Source organism: Mus musculus, chromosome 16, assembly GCF_000001635.26.
Source record: "Mus musculus strain C57BL/6J chromosome 16, GRCm38.p6 C57BL/6J".
In the NCBI taxonomy this organism is placed as follows: Eukaryota; Metazoa; Chordata; class Mammalia; order Rodentia; family Muridae; genus Mus; species Mus musculus.
The window spans coordinates 37,610,095-37,635,163 of NC_000082.6; the positions used below are offsets into that span (position 1 = coordinate 37,610,095).

At 44.3% G+C, this 25,069-nt stretch overlaps 1 protein-coding gene across 3 annotated transcripts in view; it reads left to right on the forward strand.

Annotated features, from left to right (window-relative positions):
* Hgd (homogentisate 1, 2-dioxygenase) overlaps window positions 1-21,932 on the forward strand; it is a 52,285-nt gene extending 30,353 nt beyond the window's left edge. For all 3 annotated transcript variants that reach the window (NR_027778.1, XM_030248978.1, NM_013547.3), the window contains 10 exons: window positions 1,021-1,080; window positions 3,146-3,237; window positions 5,269-5,303; window positions 6,082-6,161; window positions 6,658-6,757; window positions 8,764-8,888; window positions 11,755-11,859; window positions 14,163-14,289; window positions 18,328-18,509; window positions 21,582-21,932. Coding sequence is in view for 2 of the 3 variants with exons in the window: in XM_030248978.1 (XP_030104838.1) it covers window positions 1,021-1,080; window positions 3,146-3,237; window positions 5,269-5,303; window positions 6,082-6,161; window positions 6,658-6,757; window positions 8,764-8,888; window positions 11,755-11,859; window positions 14,163-14,289; window positions 18,328-18,509; window positions 21,582-21,731 (1,056 nt within the window). In the remaining variant the exon portion in view is untranslated. The remainder of the gene's footprint in view (window positions 1-1,020; window positions 1,081-3,145; window positions 3,238-5,268; window positions 5,304-6,081; window positions 6,162-6,657; window positions 6,758-8,763; window positions 8,889-11,754; window positions 11,860-14,162; window positions 14,290-18,327; window positions 18,510-21,581) is intronic.
* Window positions 21,933-25,069: the final 3,137 nt, after the last annotated feature.

Below are 25,069 nucleotides of genomic sequence, written 5' to 3' on the forward strand. Positions count from 1 at the left end.
CACCAGGCATAACAGCCAATGGAGCTAGCCCCAGGATGCAGGTCACTCCAGATGTGCACTGGGCTTCTGGGCAGAGGAGCTCCCTGGCTGGCTGCGGCAGGCCCGGTGCTACGTTGATTAATAGACACTGCACTGGTGCTTTGAGCATGGCCTGCACCTGCTGAGTTTTCTCCCCACTTCCTTAGATCAGTTCATTATTGAATTAAAGACCATTGCGATTTAGAGTGAACCATTGGGCAGCCTGGGGACAAACGCTAGGTTTGGGGAAGAAACCAAGGCCGGCACTGCATTTACCAAATCCAGTCTCAGCTGGATGCGTTTTTCTCTCTCTTAAGGAAATAATTCAAAACTCCAAGGGCTGGAAGTAGAAGGAGAACCTTCCCCTGCAGTGTCAGGAGCCCACACAGCGAAGCCGGCTTGCCAGGAAAGGGAGCTGATTATAAATAGCATGAAAGCGGCATCAGTCAAAACTCACAGATGTGCCTGAGCAAAATGTTAAAAGAAACACCTTCTGAGAGAGGGAGTGGTGGCTTGACTTCATTTTTATAATTGAAAGGACTAGGAACAAAGACACTTTATATTCATATTAAACACACACCCCTACAGCACGCTCACGTGCATGCACACACACACACACACAGAGACAGAGACAGAGATGGAGAGAGAAACAGAGACAGAGAGAGATGAAGAAAGAGGGGAAGAAAGAGAAAAGGAGAGGGACATATCCCTACAGCATACACACATACACACTCCCATAACACATATTCACAGAGTCATACACCCCTAGAGTACACACACACACACACACACACACACACACACAGAGAGAGAGAGAGAGAGAGAGAAACACTTTAAAGAAATGATAGATAATCATTAGTTCTAATATAACAAAATCACCAATGGCCAGAACCTCACAGAGAGAGCAGTTGTCTGTCTTCTCCTGTGTAACTGAATCTATTTAATAAACTTATGGTTTCCTCCTGTGAAATCATTTCCCTGTATGGTTATTTTTTCCCCCAGCTAAGATGGAAACCATTTGAGATTCCAAAAGCGTCTGAGAAGAAAGTGGACTTTGTGAGTGTAAGTCAATATCCTCCACGCCTTCCCACTGCCCTCCTCTGTCCTGCAGTGAATGATCTAGCCATCTGCGATCTGGACGCTGAGCAGCCTAAACCGGAGGTGGAGGCGGCAGAGACAAAGCCACCTGTGTGTAGCATGGGGGCTGGCTGAGGGATGCCTTCCATACAGGCACCATATGGCTCCTGACACCAAAGGGCACCCAGGAGCTTTCTACCTCACAGAAAGGCCAATGAGGGTAAATTCCCTTCCCTCAAGTGCCTCTTTTCTGGGTTAGAACGGGTTTCAACCACTTTGACCCCTGATGCCTTTGATGGTTTGGTGAGACCTGTTAACTTATACACTCATTTATTTTGCTAAATTTTTTAATTACTGGGTGTGTGGGGGCAGGTGTTTGGTTGATTGATTGGTTGGTTGGTTGGGTTGGGTTGGGTTGGCTGGGTTGGGTTGGGTTGGTTTAGTTGAGATAGGCTCTCCTCCTGCAGCTCAGGTTGACCTTGAACTCCTAAGAGTCCCCTTGCCTCAAACCCAGGCACTGGAACTACTGCTATGAGCCACCATGCTTGTAGTTTTGACTGGGTAAAATAAACTACACCAAATTACACAGACAATTACGTTGAAATGCAATGATAAAAATATTTCAAAAAAAATCAATAGTATTTGTTTTGTAGTTAGAAACATGCCTCCTAGTTAATATACTAGACCGTAAGACCTATGTGAAAATCCAACCACTAGAGCATGAGCCCAAATGATATTTTGAGATACTTATGATGTATGACATAAAAATGTCCCGGTCACTGACAAAGTGACAGGCACCTTTGCTGTTGCTGTGGCTTGCCACCTGCATTCATAATACTTGAAGGAAGTGATACATTCCCACACAGATTAGTAAAAATAAATACAAAAATAAATGTCCCAATCCAAGAGCTTGAAGACCCTGAAAGGGATACCAGGGCTCAGAAGCATCACCTCAGACGGCAGACAGAGGAGCACAGGGCTAACTGGCAGGCGCTCTCCATAGCTGCAAATGCTGGCGGTACAGGAACACCTGCGCCCACAGCAAGAAGTGTGTGGGTGAAGGGACTGGAGCTGTCAGGGAGAAGTGCTCCAAGAGGACAGAGGAAGATTCTGCAGGCCAACTTGGCTAACACTTTACTTAGGGGCCCTCCTGGTGCCCAGTGATAGCCCAAACTGTTTAAATCACCTTGAAGCCTTTATCCCTACAAGTCTCCCCGTACCTTGTGAAGATTCACTTCAGTAAACCTCAAACTGATCCATTAAGAGAAAGAAGAAGAAGAAGAAGAAGAAGAGGAAGAGGAAGAGGAAGAGGAAGAGGAAGAGGAAGAGGAAGAGGAAGAGGAAGAGGAAGAAGAAGAAGAAGAAGAAGAAGAAGAAGAAGAAGAAGAAGAAGAAGAAGAAGAAGAAGAAGAAGAAGAAGAAGAAGAAGAAACTTGCTTCCTGAGAGATATGGATATCTGAGGAGCAGAACCCTCTCTGGTTTTGCATCCTGCCTGCAGGTTTGGGACAGAGTGATGTTGTAAGAAGTCTCTGCTCCCCCACCCCCACCCTCATGTCAGGCCTCCCTGCACTGTATCATCTGGTCCCAGAGCGGAAGGACTTGTAGTCAGTTACAAAGTCTTCCCCTGCTTTGTTCTGGGGAAAGTAGCCTGGCCTTCCTCATGAGAGAGGGCTGCTCCCAGGGAAGTGTGGATTTGAGGGGGCCCTAAATGTCAAGGGAAGCTTCAGGCCCTCTCCCCACAAAATCCATCTACCAGATATCCCCTCCTTCCTGAAGGGTTCCCTTAATCATAATGAAATGTCCATTGTGAATTCATTTAAAGAAATGACATCATGTTCTCTAAGTTCATCTGATGTGGCCGTTAAGAGGTCTCGGCTATCATCTCGAATGGGACACAGTCTACCAAGTATAAGTCAATACATTTCAGGAAGCCTTGATCCCAAATGGCCCCTAGGGCATTCTCAAAGGGAAGACTACAAAACTAGGCTTCAGGGGCCAGGGGTAGGCCTGAGCCTCAAAGCACTAGTCATTCTGTTTCCCCTCTCCCAGGGTTTGTACACCTTATGTGGAGCAGGAGACATCAAGTCTAACAACGGCCTTGCTGTGCACATTTTTCTGTGTAACTCCTCCATGGAGAACAGGTAAGAGGCTCAACTGTTGGGGCATGACATACTCATCCCCTAAGTATCTATTAGCCAGAGAGTGAAGACCTAGTAAACTCGTGTGCAAACACAGTTCTTTTATAATTATTCCCCTCTCAGAGAAATGTCGATATGTATTCATTGATAACAACAAATTAAGAGGGGGCTGGAGAAGTGTCTCAGTGGGTTAAGAGCACTGACTCTTCTTCCTAAGGTCCTGAGTTCAATTCCCAGCAACCCCATCGTGGCTCACAACCATCTGTGATGGGATCTGATGCCCTCTTCTGTTGTGTCTGAAGACAGCGACATTGTACTCATATACACAAAATAAATAAAATCTTTTTTTTTAAATATGAATTTCTATTTTGACAGACTCTTGTGACATATACAAGAATGTCAGGAACAGTGTAGGCAGAAAAGGAAAGGTTAGGGCCTTGTGACGAAGGAGCGGCTCACGTAGGCAGATTGGGGACAAATAGAGTTAATGTCTAAGGATTGCTAGGGTTCAAGTCCAAAGCCAAGCTGCACGAGCAGTTCTGTAGGCAAAGTAACAGACTTGGCTTTTGCTAAGAGCTTAGCAGCTCGGCGCAAGCTTAATGTACCGCATACTAATTAGCTCATATCCTGCGGTCTTTAAGGAGGACACATGTCACAGCACCTATGTGCACAAACTAGGACAACTTGAGGAATCACTTCTCTCCTTCTACCATGTGGGTCCCAGGGATCAAACTCAGATTCTCAGCCTTGGTGGCAGATGCCTTTACATGGTCGGCTGTACCACTGGCCTCTCTATTCTGTTTTGTTTTCCTTTAAAAAGTAAATGATATCCCTGCCTTTTCTTTGGAAAGCAGACCATCATGGCGGCTTTGGATGCAACCTCTAGGACAGTGGTTGTGAACCTAGGTGTTAAGACCCCTTTGAGGGTCGCATATCAGATACCTTGCATATAGGATATACATTACATTACGATTCATGACAGTAGCAAAATGACTGTCATAAAGCAGCATCGAAATAATTTCATGGTTGGTGGTCACCACCACATGAGGAACTGTACTTACTGAAGGGTCACAGCGTGAGGAAGGTTGAGAACCACTGCCCTCGAACTACACTTTTGTTCTTCAAACTGAATTCTGATCTTGCTGACTTAATTAATGTATGCGAGCTATTCAACTTTTAAAAGATTGTTTTTATTTATATTTCACTTTATGCATATTGATATTTTGCCTGCCTATATATCTGTGTACCATGTGTGCCTGGTGCCTGTAGAGACCAGAAGAGGGAGTTGAATCCCCTGGCACTGGAGATAGGGGTGGTTGTGAGCAACCATGGGAGTGCTAGGAATAGAACTTGGCTCCTTTAGACAACAAACAAGTGCTCTTAACTGAAGATCCATCTCTCCTCCCTTAGCTGTTCCACTTTTGAGTCATCCATCTCTCCTCCCTTAGCTGTTCCACTTTTGAGTCATGAATCAAGGCCAAGATCGCAGCCTGGTAGGAAGCATTGGAGACCTCCCTTTGGGTCTAGCCTTGTATGAGGTCAATCCCCCCCACACCCCCCCCCGCACGCACGCACACACGCACGCACGCACGAACTCCACATAAGCCACGTTGGCTTCCCTTTATTTCTCTGTAGCAGCCCCATTAGCCTCATTGCTTTAGAGCGCCTGAACGTGCTTCTTCTTTTGCCAGGAGTTTCTCCTCTTGCCTAGATGATAACAGATCTCTTGTCCAAAGCCTCATCAGTGGGCAGGAGGCCTTTGTTGTCTCCCCAAACCAGTTCAGGTCCCTATTCCTTCATGCCCCTGAACTTGACTTTCGCAGCATCATTGCGCTTTGCCCTTAGGGCAGTCCGCAATTGTGTGCTTCCTGTGGAAGTCTGTCAGACTCTAAGCTCCACAGGGAAGCTTCCGCTGATCACTTTATACCCAGCACCTGGTTCATGGTAGGCACTAAATAATAATTTGCGGAATGAATAAACTTGTCCAGAATGTGTTAAGGCTGAAAATCACAGAAAGTACTCTGTAAATTTCAGGTGCTTTTACAACTCAGATGGGGATTTCCTGATTGGTAAGTTCCTGGTTGGTAAGACTGACTGATTCCCTAGCCCCAAGCTATATTCCAGTTGGGTTTTTTTGTTTTGTTTTGTTTTGTTTTGTTTTTGTATTTTATTTGCCTGCATTCCCCCGTCTACAAGAGTGAGGTCCAGACACCACTGGTGGTCTGGAAAAGATTCCTAGTGTACCTCAAAGTGTCCAACGTATATTCTGGGCTTTCTGCCTATGGCTGTCTCTGCTGGGCATCTCCCGTGTGGGAGATCTTGGCAATGGAATGAAATGGCATTCCTAACGTGACTAACTTATTAGGAAAATTCTATTTGCTTTTAAACTCTCTGAAGGAAAGCCCATTTGTCATCAACGACCACGCACAGTTCGGGTACAAATTTTATGAGACCATCTAAAACCTAAGACCCGTGAGAGGTTTTGTGGTGTTTAGTTTTAGTATTCAGGAGTGAACATTCCCCTGTAGTCAGCAGACATGCAAATGCCAGCATTCTGGCTGAAATGTCAGAAAAGAGTAGTTTTCTGTGCTATTTCTATGACCCTTTTGGGTCAATTCACAAAAGTGTATATTTACAGGCTCCTCAAAGTGGGAAAGAAGATAGAGATTTTGAAGAATTTTCAAAATCTTGTAGGCAGTAAAATAGCTAACTGACATTGTCAGAATACAGTTCACCCCTAAGAGACCCCTCGTTCGCAATAACAAGCAAATACAAGCATTAAGCTTTCGGGTTCTCCTTTGAACAGGATTGCTCACTACTACACGGTCTTTTCCCCTCTCCTCCCAGTTCCCCAGAAAGGGAAACTTCTCATTTACACCGAGTTTGGCAAGATGTCCCTGCAGCCCAATGAAATCTGCGTCATTCAGGTTGGTTCTGAGCCCCCCTCTCCCCACCACTTCTCCCTAATTTGGGAGCAATCAGATGTTTCAGTTGCTGCTATTTCTAACCCTAAAATGTCTCTGTCATGTCTGGGCGACCATAGGGAGGAGTCAGAGTTAAACAGAAGGCTTCGGGGTAAGCGGGCTTGGTGCCTGCTTTGTTTAATATAGCGCACAATCACCAAGCAGAGAGTGGTTACCACTTCCTTTCCCTAAGTGTTAGTAGTCTGCTTCAGGCTGTGTCAGAGACAGGAGACGGTGAAGGTATTCACAAATATATTGAGTTGTGGCTAACTGGGGGCTGCTGTTATCTCTGGACCCAATAAGACATTAATTATTGGTATGATTAGGAATTAGATTTTTTTTCCTTTGTGGCCCATCTTTAATCTGCTCACCTGGAACAGCATCCTTGGGAACACAAGCACTTTATTTCTGCATATAACTGCAAGAATATGATTGATGATGCCACGCTTCTGTCCTCCAGAGAGGAATGCGATTCAGCGTCGATGTCTTTGAGGAGACCAGGGGCTACATCCTGGAGGTCTATGGTGTCCACTTTGAGTTACCTGACCTGGGACCCATCGGTAAATCTTCACCCCAAGCCTTGCTTGAGATTCATCTCCTCCCATCTCTTCCTGGCTCTCACACTCAAACTTCAACTTCCCCCTTCAGACAACTTCCTTAGACAAAATGCCTGCCTACAAGATATATGAACAATAGAAAATGGTCCAAACCAATCTATTATACGTTCCTCTAAAACAATAAGATAGAACAATGGCAATAAAGTCATTTAATGGGTTTCTGGTTAGATGTTTATATTATAAGGGATGCAAAAGGGGTTAACAAAAATAGCTTTACCAAAGATGAGATTTGAGACTTGATTAAATTCTTTTTTTTTTTTTAAATCAGAGTCTCTCATAGCCCAGGCTGACCTCTTATTCTCTGTATAGATAAGAACAGCCTTGAACTTCTTCCTGGGTGCTGGGATTATAGGTGTTTGCTACCATGCCCAGCCCCATGCGGTGCAGGGCACTGAACCCAGGGCTTTCTGCTACTCAAGGACTTTACCATCTGAGCTCCTTGGCCCTGAGATTCAATTAATTGTTGATGGCATATTAAAGAGAAGTAAAGCGGAAAGGGAACAGCTTAAGCAAATGTATCAGATGAGAATAAGCTTTGTGAATAATGTTTTCTTCAGTCAATGAGCTGTGTGTTTCCAGCCATAAAAAATGTCATGGAGTCTATTGCCTTGGAAATATGAACTGAACTGGGTGACACATGATCTTTGAACGTCACATTCCTTCTGAGCACACTTCACAAAATCCATACACTTAACAGTAACAAGCATATTCCTACATTCTATGAGGGAGCTGGAAACAACAGTCTCTGTGCGACAGATTAAAGCTTCCAGACAAGCTCTCCCAGCTCCTAGTCTTCCAGCAGCTGAAGGGAGGATGCACGGGAGGGAAGAGATGAACTTAGAAGCAGTTTTTCTCAAGCCTCTCTTGAGGAGAGCTGGAGAAATCGGCCACTGGTTTCTGCTTGGGCCATACCTTCCAGTTCTTTCTTTCCCTGTCAACAGCTTTTCAGAGCAACAAGGACAGGCCAGCATGTGCCTTCTGGTCACTCCCCTGGGGCTCCAAATATTCAGAGGAAGGTGGGAGGCAGCAGAGAGGCAGCTGGAGCCATGGTGGGCCGTCTGTCATCCTGCTTGCCACCCACTCTTCCCACTTTGGTCTAGCTTCCTGCTGCTGTGCAGGCAGCAGAGCCTCCAGGTTCCACAGAGCATGTACCCTCTGGAAAATATATATAATTTACTAACCAGCTGGGCGCTTTTTTTTTTTTAACCCCAGGAGCTGGAAATGATAAAACACTCCCCAGGCCTTTCCTCTCTGAGTTAAATTATGTTTTTGCACTTACGCTTTTTCATATTTTGTCTTTTTGATTTATTTCCTTTCTCTGGAGGGAACACTCACTCCTGAACAAAGCTAAGCAGGCAGGTTGTCAGTTCTTCCTCCCTGAATGGCAAGCAGATACTTTTTTAGGCTGGACAGCAGCTTTATAGTTCTGGCTTTTGAGTTCTGGCTCGCTGACAGAGGCCTGCCTGGGACAGTAGCTAATAACCTTTTTGTATGAGATCAGGGTCTGAGGATATGTAGGAGAGTCCCCAGTGCTTCCTTGGACAGACATCTGCAGTTTCCTTGGATCCTCCCCTCTCTCCCTCTCCCTTTTCCTCACATGTAACACACATACAAAAGCCATATGAACATAATCACTCTTCAGTTCCAGGACATGGCACTGCTTATGAGGACTTTTGAAATTTTCTTTTCCAACCAAATCTCTAAGCTCTTCTGACACATCTACCAAACTGGGATCCAACAGATTCCGGAGTGCTTGGGGTTGAACCTAGGACCTCACATACACTAGACAGGCACTGAGCTATAGAGCCCTGACTGGGAATCTAGCAAGGATTTTGGTGAAGAAAGTAACCTGTGGCATGGCTTGTGACACAGAAGAAGATTCCCTTGTGGGCCTCTTTCCTTCGACTTTGGAAATACCTAAATGGAGTTTGGGTTCCTGTGTTTTCTAGGAGCAAATGGCTTGGCCAATCCTCGAGATTTCTTGATTCCCGTTGCCTGGTATGAAGATCGTCGAGTGCCAGGTGGTTACACTGTGATTAATAAATTCCAGGGCAAGCTGTTTGCTTGCAAACAGGTACAGTAAGATTGTTGGTAGCCAGGGAGTGAGTGTAGAGTTATGGAGCACCAGTTGATAGCCAAGGCCAGCCTTAGGTACATTGCATACACCCTTTTGTCTTTATTACACACTAAGGTACTGGCAATTACATAGCATGGGAACAGGTCAGATGGTGATAATTACTTCATGGTGCTATGTGGCAGAACCACGGTTAAAACCCCCCAAGTGTTTGACTCTCGAGATTGTGCACCTCCTCAGCTAGCAATGGAAATTTAACATTGTCCGGGTCTCTAAGAGTGACGTGGGAAACATAACATAGAGGCCTCCTAATATGATCTGAAAAAGAAGATGACTCATCACAAGGAGAAGCCAAGATTGAGACCCCTCAATGACCCCCTTATTTCAGATACAGATGATTGATTTTTGGCACAAAATGGAAAGAATTTAGTTGATTAGCTTCAACTATACCAGAGACCTGGTAAACTGAGGACATGAAATCACAGGCAATAATATAAAATTAATTTTAAGACATGACAACATTTTGTCCCTTCACAGAAGGCCTGTCACATAAAAATAATAATATAATATACAACCTATGCTATAATACTATATGTTTCTTTTGTTTATTTTTTGAGACAATGTCTCATGAAGCCCAGGCTGACCTTGAACTTGCTTTGTAGCTAGAGTGTCCTTGAATCCCTCATCTTTCTGCTTCTATCTCCCAAGAGAAAGGATTATAGGTGTGTGCCATCATGCCAGGTTATTACTATGTCTCATTATTTAACATATTGAGTGTGTAATGTCAGAACAGATTAATCATGTAATAAATGCCACCCGATAGTCCTTCTGTTACTATTATTTGTTTAATTTTTTTATTTGTCTGGTTTACTGTCTGTATTAGCCTAGCACTCATTATTTTCCTTGCATACTATCAAAAGGCCATGCCAGCCAGCAAAGACAGACCAGTCTAAAACTTCTGCTTAAACCCCAGAGCAAACAGCAATGTGCTATCTTCATATTTTCTGGGTCAGAATTTTTCAACAGTTGTTTAGGGACCATTAGTCTTAGAAACCTTTGGACAGCCTTGTTCAAAATGCTCCTACCCATATTAATACTCTCACCTGGCAAAAAGATAGCCTGGGGTATTAGAAGTAGATATTTACATAAATTAATGGGGGGGGTGGAATAGTGAGGCATTTCTCTCCCTCTCTATTCAGTGCTTCTGACTTGATGTAGCGCCCGCTGAATAGCCTCAAAACCAGATCGCAGTATCCAAGAGAAGGCACTCAATGTATCATTTACCAGAAAAAAAAGTTATTGTTGGAGAGAAAGATAAAATATAGTTGAGAGTATTCATACCCCAGATATCAGCAAACACTGTAAATCAGAGCATTGTTTCTCCAGAGAACTCGCTATAGACATTCACAGATGTAGGCTTTTTCATGGTTCTAGATCTTTCTGGAGTCCTATAGAAGCGTTTCCCCTCTTATTTCTCAGGCCCAGGAATACCAATGTGTTCCCCCTGTTGCTCAGATACCTCAACATTCCTAGGCATTCCTCTTAGCTTTAACAATGCCTTGTGGGTAGTCATTTCCCTCAAGTCTTTTCCCTTTACTCTTGAGAATATCACAAATACAATGACACAGATCATATCACATCCCCATTTTCCTGCCTTACTCTTCTCCTATCCACTTTCAACAGTTAGTGCTACCTACATGTGCAGGAGTGTAGGACCATCCTCAGGAACATGGGAATTCTACCAGAGGTACATCTTCAGTCCCTGGAAGCCTAGAAATCATCTATGCTATTTATACCAGAGTTTTGGCTCTCCTGATCTTGTGCACGTCATGTGCTAGGAACCTCAGCTGCTGTGAGTGTGGTAGTTTAATAGCCATGTCATGTGTAGAAGATAATGCATTCCTTCCCATAGTTCAGCTCTTACATTCTTTCTGCCTCTTCTTTTTTCAAGATGGTCCTTGAGCTTTAGGCTGGCTTGCTGGAGATGGATATAGATATCCCATCTAGGGCTGAGCACTCAACTCTCTTATTCTTAGCAGTTTGACCAGCTATGCACCTTGGGCTTTAGAATATTCTGTGCTGGATCCTTTTTTCTTGACTAGACGCACAGCATCAGTGAGGAAGATCATAGTCCTGTAAAGCAGCAAAGTGATCTATCCAAGACAAAGCCAGGAAGGATGTTACTGTCATCCTGAAATCTCAAACATTTAGGCTGGATCTCTTCGTCGAGATGTCTTCTTTCCTGAACTTCACAGCAGACACTGTGTCTATGAGAAGTTCCTTTAGGCTGCAAAGCCCTGGAGAAATATCACTGCAAGTGCCTGCTACACCAGGAAACAGATTGTTTGAGAATTGCTGGCCTCTACAGATTCCCACAGTTACGTTAAACATTGAAAAAGGACTGCTTGATGGGTGTGTGCTAGGCTTCTTCTCTTCGTGGGATGAGACGGATGGCTGCTGCTTATGAACTAGAAAAGGGGGTTAGTGGCAAAGCCAGGACCTAGGAGATGGTGTGTGAAGCAACCACAGAGAGATCAAGTTGAGCTATGATTCTCCCAAAGGATGCTATGATTAAATTTAGAACAACGCCGGGCGTGGTGGCACACACCTTTAATCCCAGCACTCGGGAGGCAGAGGCAGGCGGATTTCTGAGTTCGAGGCCAGACTGGTCTACAAAGTGAGTTCCAGGACAGCTAGGGCTATACAGAGAAACCCTGTCTCAAAAAAAAAAAAAAAAAAAAAAAAAAACCAGAAAAAAAAAATAGAACAACATCATATAAAAGGGGTTATGTCAGTATGTATTATAACTTCACAGCTACAAAACCATTACATTCTAAGAGCATGCTTTCCTGGATTCTGTGATTAGGATGTCTCTCCATTCAATGTCGTGGCCTGGCATGGAAACTACACACCCTACAAGTACAACCTAGAGAACTTCATGGTCATCAATGCGGTAGCCTTTGACCATGCGGTAAGTCCAAACCATGAAGGGACCGTGGAGATGGGACAACCCTTGAATGGGAAGGATCTAGTGTATACCTGTGGCATGCACACATCTAAGGTTTGCAAGGTCATCCGTGCAAAGCCTCAACCGGATCATGTGTCCTTTGGTGAAGGAGCACTTTACTTGGCAAATGAGGAAGCCAAGAAATCCTCAAGCCAATTTACTTCTCTCCAGAGCAATCACAGTTCTCATGCATGGGCAAGGGGAAAGCTGCTAATGATAATAACGAAGTCTGGAGGAAACTCATTTACAGGTCTGGAGAAGGTCTGGGCACCTTGCAACCCAGGGCATGACTCTGCTTGCTCTGGCTGCCCACCTGCTCACCAGCCTCAGCTTGTGGCCATAGTTATCAGCGAAGGGCAGGGGAGTCCTCTTCTAAAGTCACTCAAAGGTTGAATGCTTGATTTTTTTTTTAAGCCTAATGTTTGAACTTGGCCATATTTTTCAGTCAATTAGGGGGCCACAAATAGGTCCCTGGTCTATGGTACAGGCTCCCATGAGCCAACATGCTTGATAAAGTGCTAGTCCTGAGACCTCGAGGGTGAGTTCATTTTGCAGTGTACTTCATAATAGATTAACTTAACCCACAAGCTGAGGGATAATTGGGGCAGAAGCCAGAGAATCAGAAATAGAAGGATTACTCTGAGCCAATTCAGCTTATCTCTAGGGGGACAAAACTACCTTTCTGAACAACCTCGAATCTTAATAAAACCAAAGGGGGGAAAAGAAAATCAAGATGCCAAGCCCAAAGCATCACGAAGAAGCACCCTGAGACCTTGGTAAAGCTCTATTTGAGCCTTCCTACCTTTTCTTTCTTTTAATAGTCTCAGACCATGTCCCATGACAGATGAAAAAAAAAAAATGGTAACTCTCCCAGCAAGAAAGGCTGGGTTGGTTTTTTGTTTTGTTTTGGGCTTTGTTTTTGTTTGTTTTTGTTTTGTTTTTTGATTTTTGATTTTTGTGTGTGTGTGTGCAGATGTTCAATCTTCTCCTTACTACTACTGTAGTTATCTGCCTCCAGATTCAGATCTGATCATCCCACCATTGCTTTGGAAACCCTTTGCAGGCTCCCCATGGTTTAGGATTAGGTCTGCGCTCTGAAGCGTGGCATTTGATACTCTTCTCCATCTGTCCCCGGGCTCCTTTCTCCAGGACCGCATCTTGCCTCTCCTTTGTCCTTCACTGCACTGCTGGCTGGCTGTGTGAAGCAACCACAGAGACTAACCTTATCCTGGCTTTACAAAGTCTCTACGTATCCCCATATCTTTTCTATTTTCTCTGATAAAATCCCTGGCCTGTCTTTCTCTTCTCTCTTCTACCCTCCCCCTCCTTTCTTTTGTTCACTTTTAAAGGTTTATCGCAATTCATAGTTCTTTGACGCTTTCCCTGGTCCTGTCAGAGAAGATGAGAACGGGTGATGGCAGGGAGAAGGGCTGCTGTAGGCCGAATGCACTATATAATGCACTATATAAAGTAGGGAACTGTCGAGAAACAAATTCAACAGAGAGTTATTTTGAAAAAGAAATAGCCATTCTCTCCTTTCCCCAAATAAAGTTAAAGGAGTGGAGAATAGATTCCCAGTCTTTGAATCTCCAGATGTCAGCACCACGTCTGAAAGTGAACACGGATATCAATTAAATTGAATCTTGGGTTTTCCGTCTCAGAATCTAAAGTTCTTGAAACCGCATAATCTCATCCCTCGGCATATCCCCCTCTGCACTACCATCATGTAAACGCAATACTCAGAATCTAGAAGTCAATCAAGGAGTCAATCAAGAGTCAGAATTAGCCAGCCAGCTCTCAGACTTTTGCTGCCTGTGGCCGTCACCTACAGCCTCTGATGTTCTGCCCCCTAAGAAGCACTGGCTTCCTCTACACCAGGCTGAGGATGCTGTTTTGTTTGTTCCCCAGCATTCTCTAAGCAGCACCAAGCTCCCTGCCACTCAGTCTGGGAATGTAAGTAGGACTCTGGCTCTCAGAGCCTTAGGGTAATAAAGCGCCACACCACGATGTAAACTCAGGTAAGCTAAAGATGCAGCCTCTTATCCATCCTCTTATCTGGTGTGAATGTGTTTTGCTTCAAGCACAGCAAGAGGACTGTCACAGGAGTGATTACTGCACCTCAACCAGAGCCCAAATATCTAAGCCGACCCGGGTCACTTAATCAGAAACTGTCACTTGAAAGCACCCTCCTGTGCAGGTGACACACTGTCACTCTTCAGTCACCTCCCATCCTGTCCTACATTCAGTCTCCCCTTGTGTATTCACAGGATCCTTCCATTTTCACCGTGCTGACTGCCAAATCCCTCCGACCTGGGGTGGCTATTGCTGACTTTGTCATCTTCCCACCTCGGTGGGGAGTTGCAGATAAAACCTTCAGACCTCCTTATTACCACAGTAAGTCTCTCTTTCATCAGAGCACACCTGGAAATGAGAAATAGCAAAGCAGCCAGGCTCTGAGGACAATGGCTGGGTTTTTCTTGGATCCCCTGCCTTGCCTTGAGTTTGAAGTCCTGCCTCTCAGTGCTCTTGGGCTTTAAGAGTCTGCAGGTGATGCAGCGACTAAACCTGCCTCCTTTTCCTCTGGGCCTAAAGAGAGGCAGACAGGCTGGGAGAGTGTGAAGGAAGAATGCATTTCAGATATTTTTTTAAAGGGTGAGGAGTAGTGAGAGTGGAGGTGTTTTTTGCTTTGTTTGGAGAAACAAAAATCTGTTTCAAGAACAAGTAAAATGTTCTTTCTTTGATTATTTTGGCAAAACAAAGCAGATTACAATCTAAACTAGGAGATAGACAATTCTGGAAGATGGAGGTGTTATTCATTAAATGTATTCTTTGACAATTATATATATATATACATGTAGATATATAGAATGCATGTAGATATATAATGCATTCTGGTTGCTCTCATCCCTACCCTTTCTCATTTTCACCCATACCCTGTACATTCCCCTTCATTTCTATGGAGCCCCTTCCCACATCCCTTTCCTTTTGTTTAGTTTGTATCCCTCTGAGTTTGACCAAGACCACCTTTATAGCCTTGTGATTAAAACTGGAGTCTGGCAGGTACACCAGTTGCTACACACCAAAGACAATGGCTGCCCATCATAGATGGTTCCCTTTACCTATACGTGGCCTATAGGTTCAATGGCAAGGGGAAAGTTCCCATTAGCCCCTCCCCCACCATCACTGGCCATGGGGAGGGTCTGTCATGTGCGGTCCCTGCACAAGTAATCAAAGCGTCTATGAGTTCATAACTACATTGGCTGTGGTATACCTAGAGGATGATGTTTGCTGCCTTTCTTCCTATGTGTGAGCTTCTATGTTATTTCATTCTGTCTTCCCACAACATCACCTTAGAGGGGACATTATACGTAATTCATTTTGGGCAGCCACGAGACTCTGAATTCACCAGTGTCCACTGCAAGTAGAAACTTCTCTGAATGAGGTAGAAAGTAGCTTCTGTCTAAGAAATGAGGATAGGTGTTTAGAAGGAAATGCTATATCATGTGTATGTAGCTAATTATCAGTAGTAACTTGCCTTGCAGGGCCTTTGACCTCCCAAGGATTAGAATTTTAAAACCAAGAGTAAGATCATGTCACAGGCCTTAAATCTAGGGAGCAGTTGGTTACCCTGTGATAGTCACGCCACTACTGCACATGTACGCATATCTTGCTGACAGGTTGATGTTGCAGAGTTGGTAGAATTGGTGGAATTCGCTTATGGGTAAGACCATTCGATGGCTTTTCTCAGCCAAACAGCACATCACAGAAGGTAGTGTGAACAAATCAGGTTTTATTTTATTTGTATTATTATGATTAATGATTGTTGGCTAGTTTCTAAGATCCTTTTATAAGTTTTTTTTAAGGTATTAATTCATTCAGGTCTTAGAGCAGCAGCAAGAGGGAGCTAATATCAATTGTCTCTCTTTCTGTTTCCCAGAAGATGAGACTGGCACCGGGAGATAGCAGGTCTCCAGGTCTCACAGATAAGTTAAGTGCAGGGTCAGGATTTAATTGCAGATTGTCTGATGCCAAAGCAGGCACGTGTGACCACTAATTGACATGGCCAGTGCCGTGGCCTGTACATAATACACATCTGGAAATATTGATTCAGTTGGTGAATACATCACCAAGAATGAATAAGGTGCATTGCAGCTGTATTTAATGAGTTCGCACATTTTTAATTGTGCAAATTAAAGAGGGTCAAGGTACAATTCTGCTTCCAGGAGAATTTTACAGTTTTGAGCATAGAAGTCTGGAAAGACTCTATCATGCATTTCCAGCTGGAACATTTTAGAAAACAAATCATTTTCCACAGTTCACTACAGAACCTTCTGCTTATATGAGATTCTGCTCTGTACTGGTTCCCAGGTACCAGAGCTTAATGCTGGATGGCCACATTGAAAAGGCAGTGTAAGCTTTGAGAGGGTGGGGACTTGAGGCTGTCAGGATGAAAGAAGGCCACTTCACAGTCAGGTGACGGCCAGCCTGCCCCTTTGAGGTCACCATCAAGAGTACCCTTTCTCTTTTAAGTTTGTTCTCCAGCTCCCCTCTCCCAGAGTTGAATTCATTGGCTTTAAAGTAGAAACTCCGAGTGCCTGCACTTTGAACTAGAGAGCCAAAGGCTTCTGGCCCAGAGTCTACAGACTCTATGTTGAGAACAGTGGTGAAGGGCTTGTCTCCCCTCCTGGGAAGAGAGACAATAAGAGCACTGCTGTGCTCCCAGCTCTCAACCCACTCCTTAATCTGTTCGTACTGCAGACTGCCTGTACAGTGAGCTTTGTGAAGCGCCTCCTATGATGTGTCTAATGACTCATCCCCAAATAACATCTCATAGAGAAATGGTACCCTGAGTTGGTTTGGAACAAAAGCACAGAACCCCAAGTTAGAAATTAGTTTTATTGGAGATATAAAGATATTGCTTCAGCAATACTCAAAATCTTTGTTACTTTGATGTGACTTTAAGGGGAATTGGGGAATTATTTCTGTAGAAATATTGCCTCGAGTCATTTTAATGCACCTTAGTCAACAAGATCCAGGTTTAATCAGAAAGGCAAAGTCTACCTTCCTGCTGTCCTTTGAAATATCAAAAGTGATGTAGAATATCTGCACCAAACTCATTGCTAACTAAATTCACATTCAGATCAAAACCAAATTCCGTCTTGCTCTCCTCTTAAAATTAAGCTGTGAAGGTGACCCTGGTGACATGAACTGCAGCAAGAATTGTGACTGTAGATTGAAGCTATGTGAGGAACTGTTCTTAAAGTACAGATTTTTGGGGCTCCCATTTGCTTACTTTCCTTTATCTGCTTCATGACATGCACGTGGGGCTATGATCGGGGCCACACTTCTCAGGGTTTCTGCATGTTCACTTCCTAGGGCCTGGAGCAGTGTTTTGTGTTGGGGGAAGGGTTGGGTGGCTGTTCGGTTGGTTATAGAAACATTAGGGTACCTGCTTATATTCCATAAGGAGGGAAGCAGAGCACGGTCCTGGCCTGTCAAGTGTTTGACTTTACAGCGGCTGTCACTGCATTGTCACATGCTCTGAACACTCCCATCTTCCCACAGGAGAGACAATAAGCAGCTTTTATTCCCTATTCCTTTGTATACCACAGTAGTTAAAATGGTGTCTAATTGTGTGTTTTGAATATGCATGGGTAGATGGATGGATGGGAAAGTGAGTGGATGGAAAGCAGACAGGTGAATGGATAGACAGCGCTGGAAGGGTACCTGAATTACCCATGTGTCCGATTTCTTTATTTCTTGCTCTTATGGTATTGCTATGTTGATAGAGAGCTTTATTTCAATAGAAACAAAATACCAAAAGAATGGAAGTGTGGGGGGCTTTGTCAGAGTTGGTGGGACTCTTGAAAGCTATGTGAACCTTTCCATTTAATATTTTTAAAAAAATCAACACTGAGAGGTATTCAGTAGCAGGATAGGTTGCTCTGTAGAGCATGCCCATCCATGAAAGTATGCAAGCAGACCTTGGGGAGTCACCCATAAGAACTGAGGTAGAGAAGTCTTCTGTACAAAGCAGAAGTGAGGGTCATTTCCAGCGTTCAGACTTAGGGTTCCAGGAGAAGAGAAGAAGAAGATCCTGCTGTGTTCAGGCTCAGTTGTCTGTCATGATAAAGAATATTTAAGAACTGTGTTTCATAGAGACCAACTATCTGTTGATTATCACTTATTAATGCACCGTGAGTCTGGAGTTTTGTCCTGTATCATTACACACACACACACACACACACACAGAGAGAGAGAGAGAGAGCTTTACTTTCTAGACTGGGAACATGTAATGAAATCATGTGCTATTGTGGAATAGTTGATGAATTTGGAACATGAAGGCCTAGAAGAGCTACTCTTTGGGAGGTACTGATGTTTTTATGGGTCTTGCCTTGGATAATAAAAATAATACCTATCCTACTTCCCCAGGGAACTGCATGAGTGAGTTCATGGGCCTCATCAAAGGTCACTATGAGGCAAAGCAAGGTGGATTCCTGCCAGGGGGCGGCAGCCTGCACAGTGCCATGACCCCTCACGGCCCCGATGCAGACTGCTTTGAAAAGGCCAGCAAGGCCAAACTCGAGCCAGAGAGGATAGCTGACGGCACCATGGTAAGCAAGCGAATACTCCAGGGGTTGCCTCTGGGCTCCCCAAACGTCCATAGAGAAAAGCGGTTAGTTTTTACTCTCCAAAGTCACAGAGGTGGAGTGAGGAGAAATTTGTGCCTGCATGCGCATGTTGTTAAGTATGAATACATACAGCATTGTGCACATGCTACACTTCTGGTGTGACAGTGTAGAAAGAGATTGAACTGAGAGTGAGACCAGTTCAAATCCTAACTCAGCTCCTATGCAGTATCTCCATGTTTCATTTTTCCCATCTGTAGAATGGGTACGCTATCCAGCCAGAGTTTTAACTCCTTATGGAGTGTTCACTAACTTCAAATGCAAGGAAACATTGTCGATTCACTTAAAAGGGTCTTGCTGTATCTAAATGCAAAGCAGTGTGTGTGTGTGTGTGTGTGTGTGTGTGTGTGTGTGTGTGTGTGTGTTCTATCTCAGAGAATTCTGTGTGGGAAGTGATCCTGAGGACCCACAGTCCCGGAGGAGGCAGAATGTCACCTTTAGCCAGTTTCTAAAGCCAAGGAGAGTCAAGCAGCCTTTGCCTCGCCATAGCTGGGACTTGTGAGCAGCGATTCTCAGCTGCTTTTTCTTTTTCTTTGTTCTCCTTTGGCATGGGATGAAGCTGATGGGATTTAGACCCTATTTTGTATTCCTCTTGTGCCAGGCTGTAAACACCGAGGCGGAACACAATTGCAGTTGGCTGCGGTACTTGGTTTTATTTTATTTTTATTTATTTATTTATTTCTGCATTCTTGGAAATAGACTCAGTGAACCGCAAGAAATAATTTTATGCTGAGGCATCATGCAAACTTACTTCACACTTTAAAACAAATGCCTTCACTGCTGCATAGTTTAAAACTCATAACACAGACCTGCTTAACCCAAAGCCTAGCTTGTCAATCCCCTAGCATTGGTGGCTCACTTGTCCACCAGGGTTTGCTTTTAGTTCAAGTTCAGAGCCAGAGTTGCTTTTCATGGAGTCCCTTAGTCCTTAGCCCTGGCTCTGTACTCCTTTCAAGAATCTGCTCCGAGTATCTATAGGAACCTACACCTCTGTGAGGCAGAGTTTGCCAATCTCAGCCTACTGCCTCTGACAGCCCTTGAAAGAACACAATCCGGCATCAAGTTGTACCCTTGGGTCTCCAAATGGGGTTTTGAAAGCTGCACTACCATGGAGCAGTGTTCTACAAAAGCAAGGCGTAGGACTGTTTTGACACCCAGTAAGAACTTGAATAATGTCAAAGACCTGGATTGCTAGTGAGATGAAGCTGTCCTGGAAAAAGGATTGGGATGGTAGGAGACTCAGTATCTGAAGGCCCAGAGTATCTCGGAGGCACCCTGGACAGGCACTTGCATGCACATACGCATACTCATACACAGACATAAATGGAAACTGCCTAGACTTAACTTTGTGTCTCCTTTAACATCCTCCGTTATGTAACTTAGACTCAGATCAATCTGTCCTGTCCTTATTCCAGTGTGAAGTGGTTAATGTCATGTGACCCTTCACAGCTCAGCCTCACATCGAAGAAGCTTTTAAGAAGCAGTCAGCAGACGATAACAACAATAATGGCTGTGACACTTGCCCTCGTGTGTGAAGAAGGCGTTGTACTGCACATCTCATCCAAAACACTGCCTCAAAGCCTGACATAGAATTCAGGCAAAGGCACACAACTCCCTGATACAGACAAAGAGAAATTAATGTATGTGAGACCCACCCCAAACATTAACACAGGTGTTCTGTGTGGTGCCACGGAAGAATTGCATAATTTCCCTTTGGCCTGTCTGTAGTGGTTTGGATTTCCTAATGAGAACAAAAAGAATTGTAAGGTTTGGGTTGTTTGCTATTATTATTTCATAAGAGACACTATAGATAGAAACATCAACAACTGGTAAGAAGTTGAAATGGCTAAGATAGACAGAATATTTTTCAGCTTCGTTTTACGGTACCGGAAGCATTCAGAACACAGTGGGGGGTGCAGTGGCAGCTCCATTTTCTCTTCTCTCTTCCTTTCCCTTTGCTGAGCTGAGCTCTTGTCAGGCTCCTGAAGAAGCTAAGAGTTCTGATCTGCCATCACTTACCACCATAGATGAGCCACTTTCTAGCTCTGATCTTTGCTTACTTTGTAAAAAGAGCATGTCACACGTGAGCTCTGACAGGCTCTAGCGTGGTAAACAGGGCACTGATAGACAGATTTTACCTTTTACGCTTCTCCTTCATGCTAAAAGCCATTAGATTACCTTACTAAAACCAGCCACCAAGCTCTGTTTCCTTATTTGGCCACTTCCTCCTCCTGAGGTTGACCATCAAGGTCCAGCTATCAAAGTATTAAAGTCTAATAATCAAAAGTCCCTCCCCCATTTTGGTTCACATAGTTAACATGCCCAATAAAAATTAACCAACTCATCCTAACACAGTTTCCCCCTTTCCCATTATAAATGGCTATTTGCCTTTGGACCACATCTGTCTCATCTATCTGGAGGCAGTCCTTTGTTCCTCTGGGGCAAATATCCCTTCCTCTTTTCCTTTGTTCCCTTGCCCCTTTCCCTTATCTTTCTGTCTCTGGTCTTTCTCTCTTATTCAATGCCCTTTGAATAAGAGATATTCTTATTCAAATAAGTGGGGCAAATAAGTCACCTTTGTGCTGAGAATTTGGTCTTGGGGTGTCCTGTGCTAAGTCCGGTCCTTTCACCACATATAAGAACATCACCACAAGTGGTGGCCCTTAAAAAGATCCCAGGATTCTCTCACATCTGCCCTTGGAAATCATATTGCCTCTGGAATGCTATGAGCAATGTTAGTCCTACCTGCCCAATTCCACCCCACAGAGTGAACCTCAGGGCCCTGAGTATAGATAGAAGCCTTGCACACAGCTTCACTGCTTACGGTTGAGTCAGATCCAGAACCCAGGGCTTGGGTTTCCTTTATTCATCACAGCAGTACATATAAACATAAGTCCTATATTTTGTCTACCCATACCTTCTCTAGGCATCAAGTTTAACATGCTTTTTTTTGGTCACCTTACTTCTTTCTTCTTGTCTCCTTCTTATTTCCTATAGGCGTTTATGTTTGAATCTTCCTTAAGTTTGGCGGTCACCAAGTGGGGACTCAAGACCTGTAGCTGTTTGGATGAGAACTACTACAAATGTTGGGAGCCTCTCCGGAGCCACTTCACCCCCAATTCCAGGAGCCCGACAGAGCCTAAGTGAGACTGGAGCCCTCTACTGTAATTGAGAACAGACTTGCATAGCTTCCTTGAGATCCTCACAGCTCTGATGCTACAGGGACAGCGATTGAAATGAGAGCTCACTTGTCATAGTCAAGAAACTCAGAATGTTTGTGGACATGCATTCAGAAATGCCTATGGCTTCCTAAATTACTCAATAAATCTGTGTTCTGTGGAAGCTGCAGATGGTCATTTTCAGATCTTGGTGTCCAGAACTGGTAGGCCAGATAAGCCCATAGCTGGGGGGGGGGGCACTGGGGGGGGGGCATTTCCCATGTGCTTGGCCTTGGGCCTTAACTCAAAGAGTACAAGGCCATGTATCTGCCAGAGACTACAGACAAAGAAGGGTCCATTAGAACTATGAGCTGAAGTAGAATCCGCAGCCAAGCCTAGGGTCACTCCAGGGATGAGGAAGTTGAGAAGGAGTTCCAGAGAACCAGCCATTGGTGTAAACTGTGGATATCCAGAACACTAGGCATCTAATTCTGGTAGCAGTGCATAATGATATGAGACAAGAACTCCAGCCACCAAGGACAAGTTGAAATCCACCTACTTCCGCAGAGCAGCTGTCTGGGAATGCCCAGATGTGGGTTGCTCTGGTCCTTACAGAAAAGGTCCTGTCTTCTAGGAAACCCATCAGCCTCTTTGAGCTGGGACAGTTGCTCATGGTTCTATTCATTCATTTATCAATTCATTTGATAATACTGTGTGTAACCCCTACTATAGAGAGGGGTGCTAGGAATGAATGGTTGGAATAGGAGAATCAGAGTCCTCCTTAGGGAGCTCTCGGTCTTGAAAGACAGAGACAATAGAAATTGATACCCAAGGAGGAGGCCACACTAAAAACAAGGCACAACTGTATCGCAAGCTGAACCCAACAACTTCTTTTATAAGGTCTATGTCCCTCCCGGTATGGGGTTCACCAAGACTTTGGAAGTAGGTTCACTGTGTTCGCCTGGGTTGAAAAGATACCCAAACCAGAACCAGAAAAAAGAGACAGAAATATGGAAAGTGATAGCTGTCATGATTGTTCTAGGATTAGCATACCCTCTCTGGTTTGTTGCCATGGCAGCATCTTAAATTGGTTGCCACTAAGTTTTCTTCTAGTAATATTTGGTAAGACTCATATGAGGACCCAGGGGCTAGATTTCCAGATGAATTACAAGGTGCCCAGTGAAATTTGAGTTTCTGATGAATCATAAATAATTTTTGTGGTAGTCATTAACAGCCTTACACCAAAAAGTTACTCATGGTTCATCTTGTCTTCAAAATTAACTAGGAAACTAATATTTCCCTTTGCTGAATCTGGCAAACTTACTAGAGCTATTAAAGACATGGACATAATTCTGGCCTGTAGAAAGGTTGTATTCTAGTGAGGGAATCAGACAAAATAGACATACAAAATTAAAAGCATGCCAGACCCCAAGAGAGAGAGAGAGAGAGAGAGAGAGAGAGAGAGAGAGAGAGAGAGATTGAAATATAACAACAGCTAAGTTGGACCATGGAAGACTTTCCTTCCTTCCATCTTTCTGTCTCTCTTTTCTTTCTTTCTTTCTTTCTTTCTTTCTTTCTTTCTTTCTTTCTTTCTTTCTTTCTTTCCTTCTTTCTCTCTCTCTTTCTTTCTTTCTCTCTCTCTCTTTCTTTCTTCCTTTCTTTCTTTCTTCCTTTCTATTTATTCACTTTACAACCTATTCACTGCCCCCTCCCATTTGCTCCCTTTCACAATCCTTCTCTCCGTCCCCGCTCCTCTTCTCCTCTGAGCAGATGGGCCCCACTGGTTATTTCCCCCCACAGGAGGCACTTAAAGTTTCTGTGAGGCTATGTGCTCCCTCTCCCACTGAGGCCAAACAGGGCAGCCCAGCTGGAAGAACATATCCAACATACAGGCAAAAGCTTTTGGGATAGCCCTCGCTCCAGTTGTTCAGGACCACATGAAGAGTGAGCTGCACATCTGCTACAATATGTACAGGGAGCCTAGGTCCAGCTCATGTATGTATGTTCTTTGGTTGGTGGTTCAATCTCTGAGAGCCCCAAGGGTCCAGGTTAGAAGACTCAGTTGATCTTTCTTCAGAGTTCGTATCTCCTTCCTGGCTTTCAATCCTTCCCCCTATTGGAGGAAGCCTTTCTTTAGAATGTGAGGTCTTCAGTGGAGAAGTGACCTTTAGCTAGATATAAAGAGGAAGCAGGAAGCCACTGGGGGTAGGGGCAGGCTGGGGTGGGATGAGAAGGAAAATATGACAACCAAACACCTTCTGGGTTCAAAGAGCTGAAAGAAGAATCGGAATGAGATGCCCATAGGCAGAAGAAGAGAAGCAAAAACAAAACAAAAACAAACCCAACACAACAACAAACAAAACAAAACAAAAATAAGCGACAACAAAAACGCTATCGAAAATCCTGACACTGTCCTGAACTAGTGAGGTAGCAACAGAGAACGGAGAACATCTGCTTCTGAGTGGACCTGAGAGGACTTGTGGAAAGCGGAGTTGCGAGCAGGGCTGGGACGGCTGCTAAGCTCATGGTTACCCGCCACTCTTGCTGGTGTCAAATCAGAACACAGCAAAAGAATGGCTGTTTGGGTATAGCGCTCAAGCAACGATGAATGGGATTTTGTGAATAAAGATGGAGAGGCTCTTGCTCTGTACCTCCGAGGTTTGCGGTCAGCGCTGGTTGGTTCCCTGCAACTCTTGAAAGGATTAAGCTCCGCCCAGAGGCACGTCTCACTACTGCACCCATCCCTCCTTCCCCCTCCACTCTCCAATTTTCATAGTACTTCCAATCCCAAACTAAGTCCACCACTAACGTCCTCTACTGACAAGCCCCAGCCTTTCCTCCACGGAGTTATGAACCCCACGTGGTTAACCCTACGCTGTACGGCCAGCACCTCAGCTCTGACTCACTCTTGATGCTCTGTTATCAGCTGGGCACGGAGCTCCTCCTGAAGCCAGATGCATGGCGTGGGTTTCCATACATACACTTAGCACCCAGGACTCTGTACTTTATCTCTCCACATACAGCAGCGACTCCCCAGCCTGAGACGAGATCTCACCCAGGCCAGACTGTTCACACTAATTTAAAAAATAAAAAAGATTTGCTTTTCTTCTGTGTGCCTCAGATCAATTAGGAAAATTTGTGTCATTTCCTTAATTAATTCTCCAAAAATAATATTGTCATCTTTTAACTTGGAATGAGAAATCCCAAAGAACAAAAAAGCACCCTGATTAAGTTTCTTCTGGTGACAGGAGGATTTCCAGCAAGACCTCCTTGGCATTTCTGTATATTCTGCCATTTAAAAGATAGTGTGATACCAGTTACCCTTCT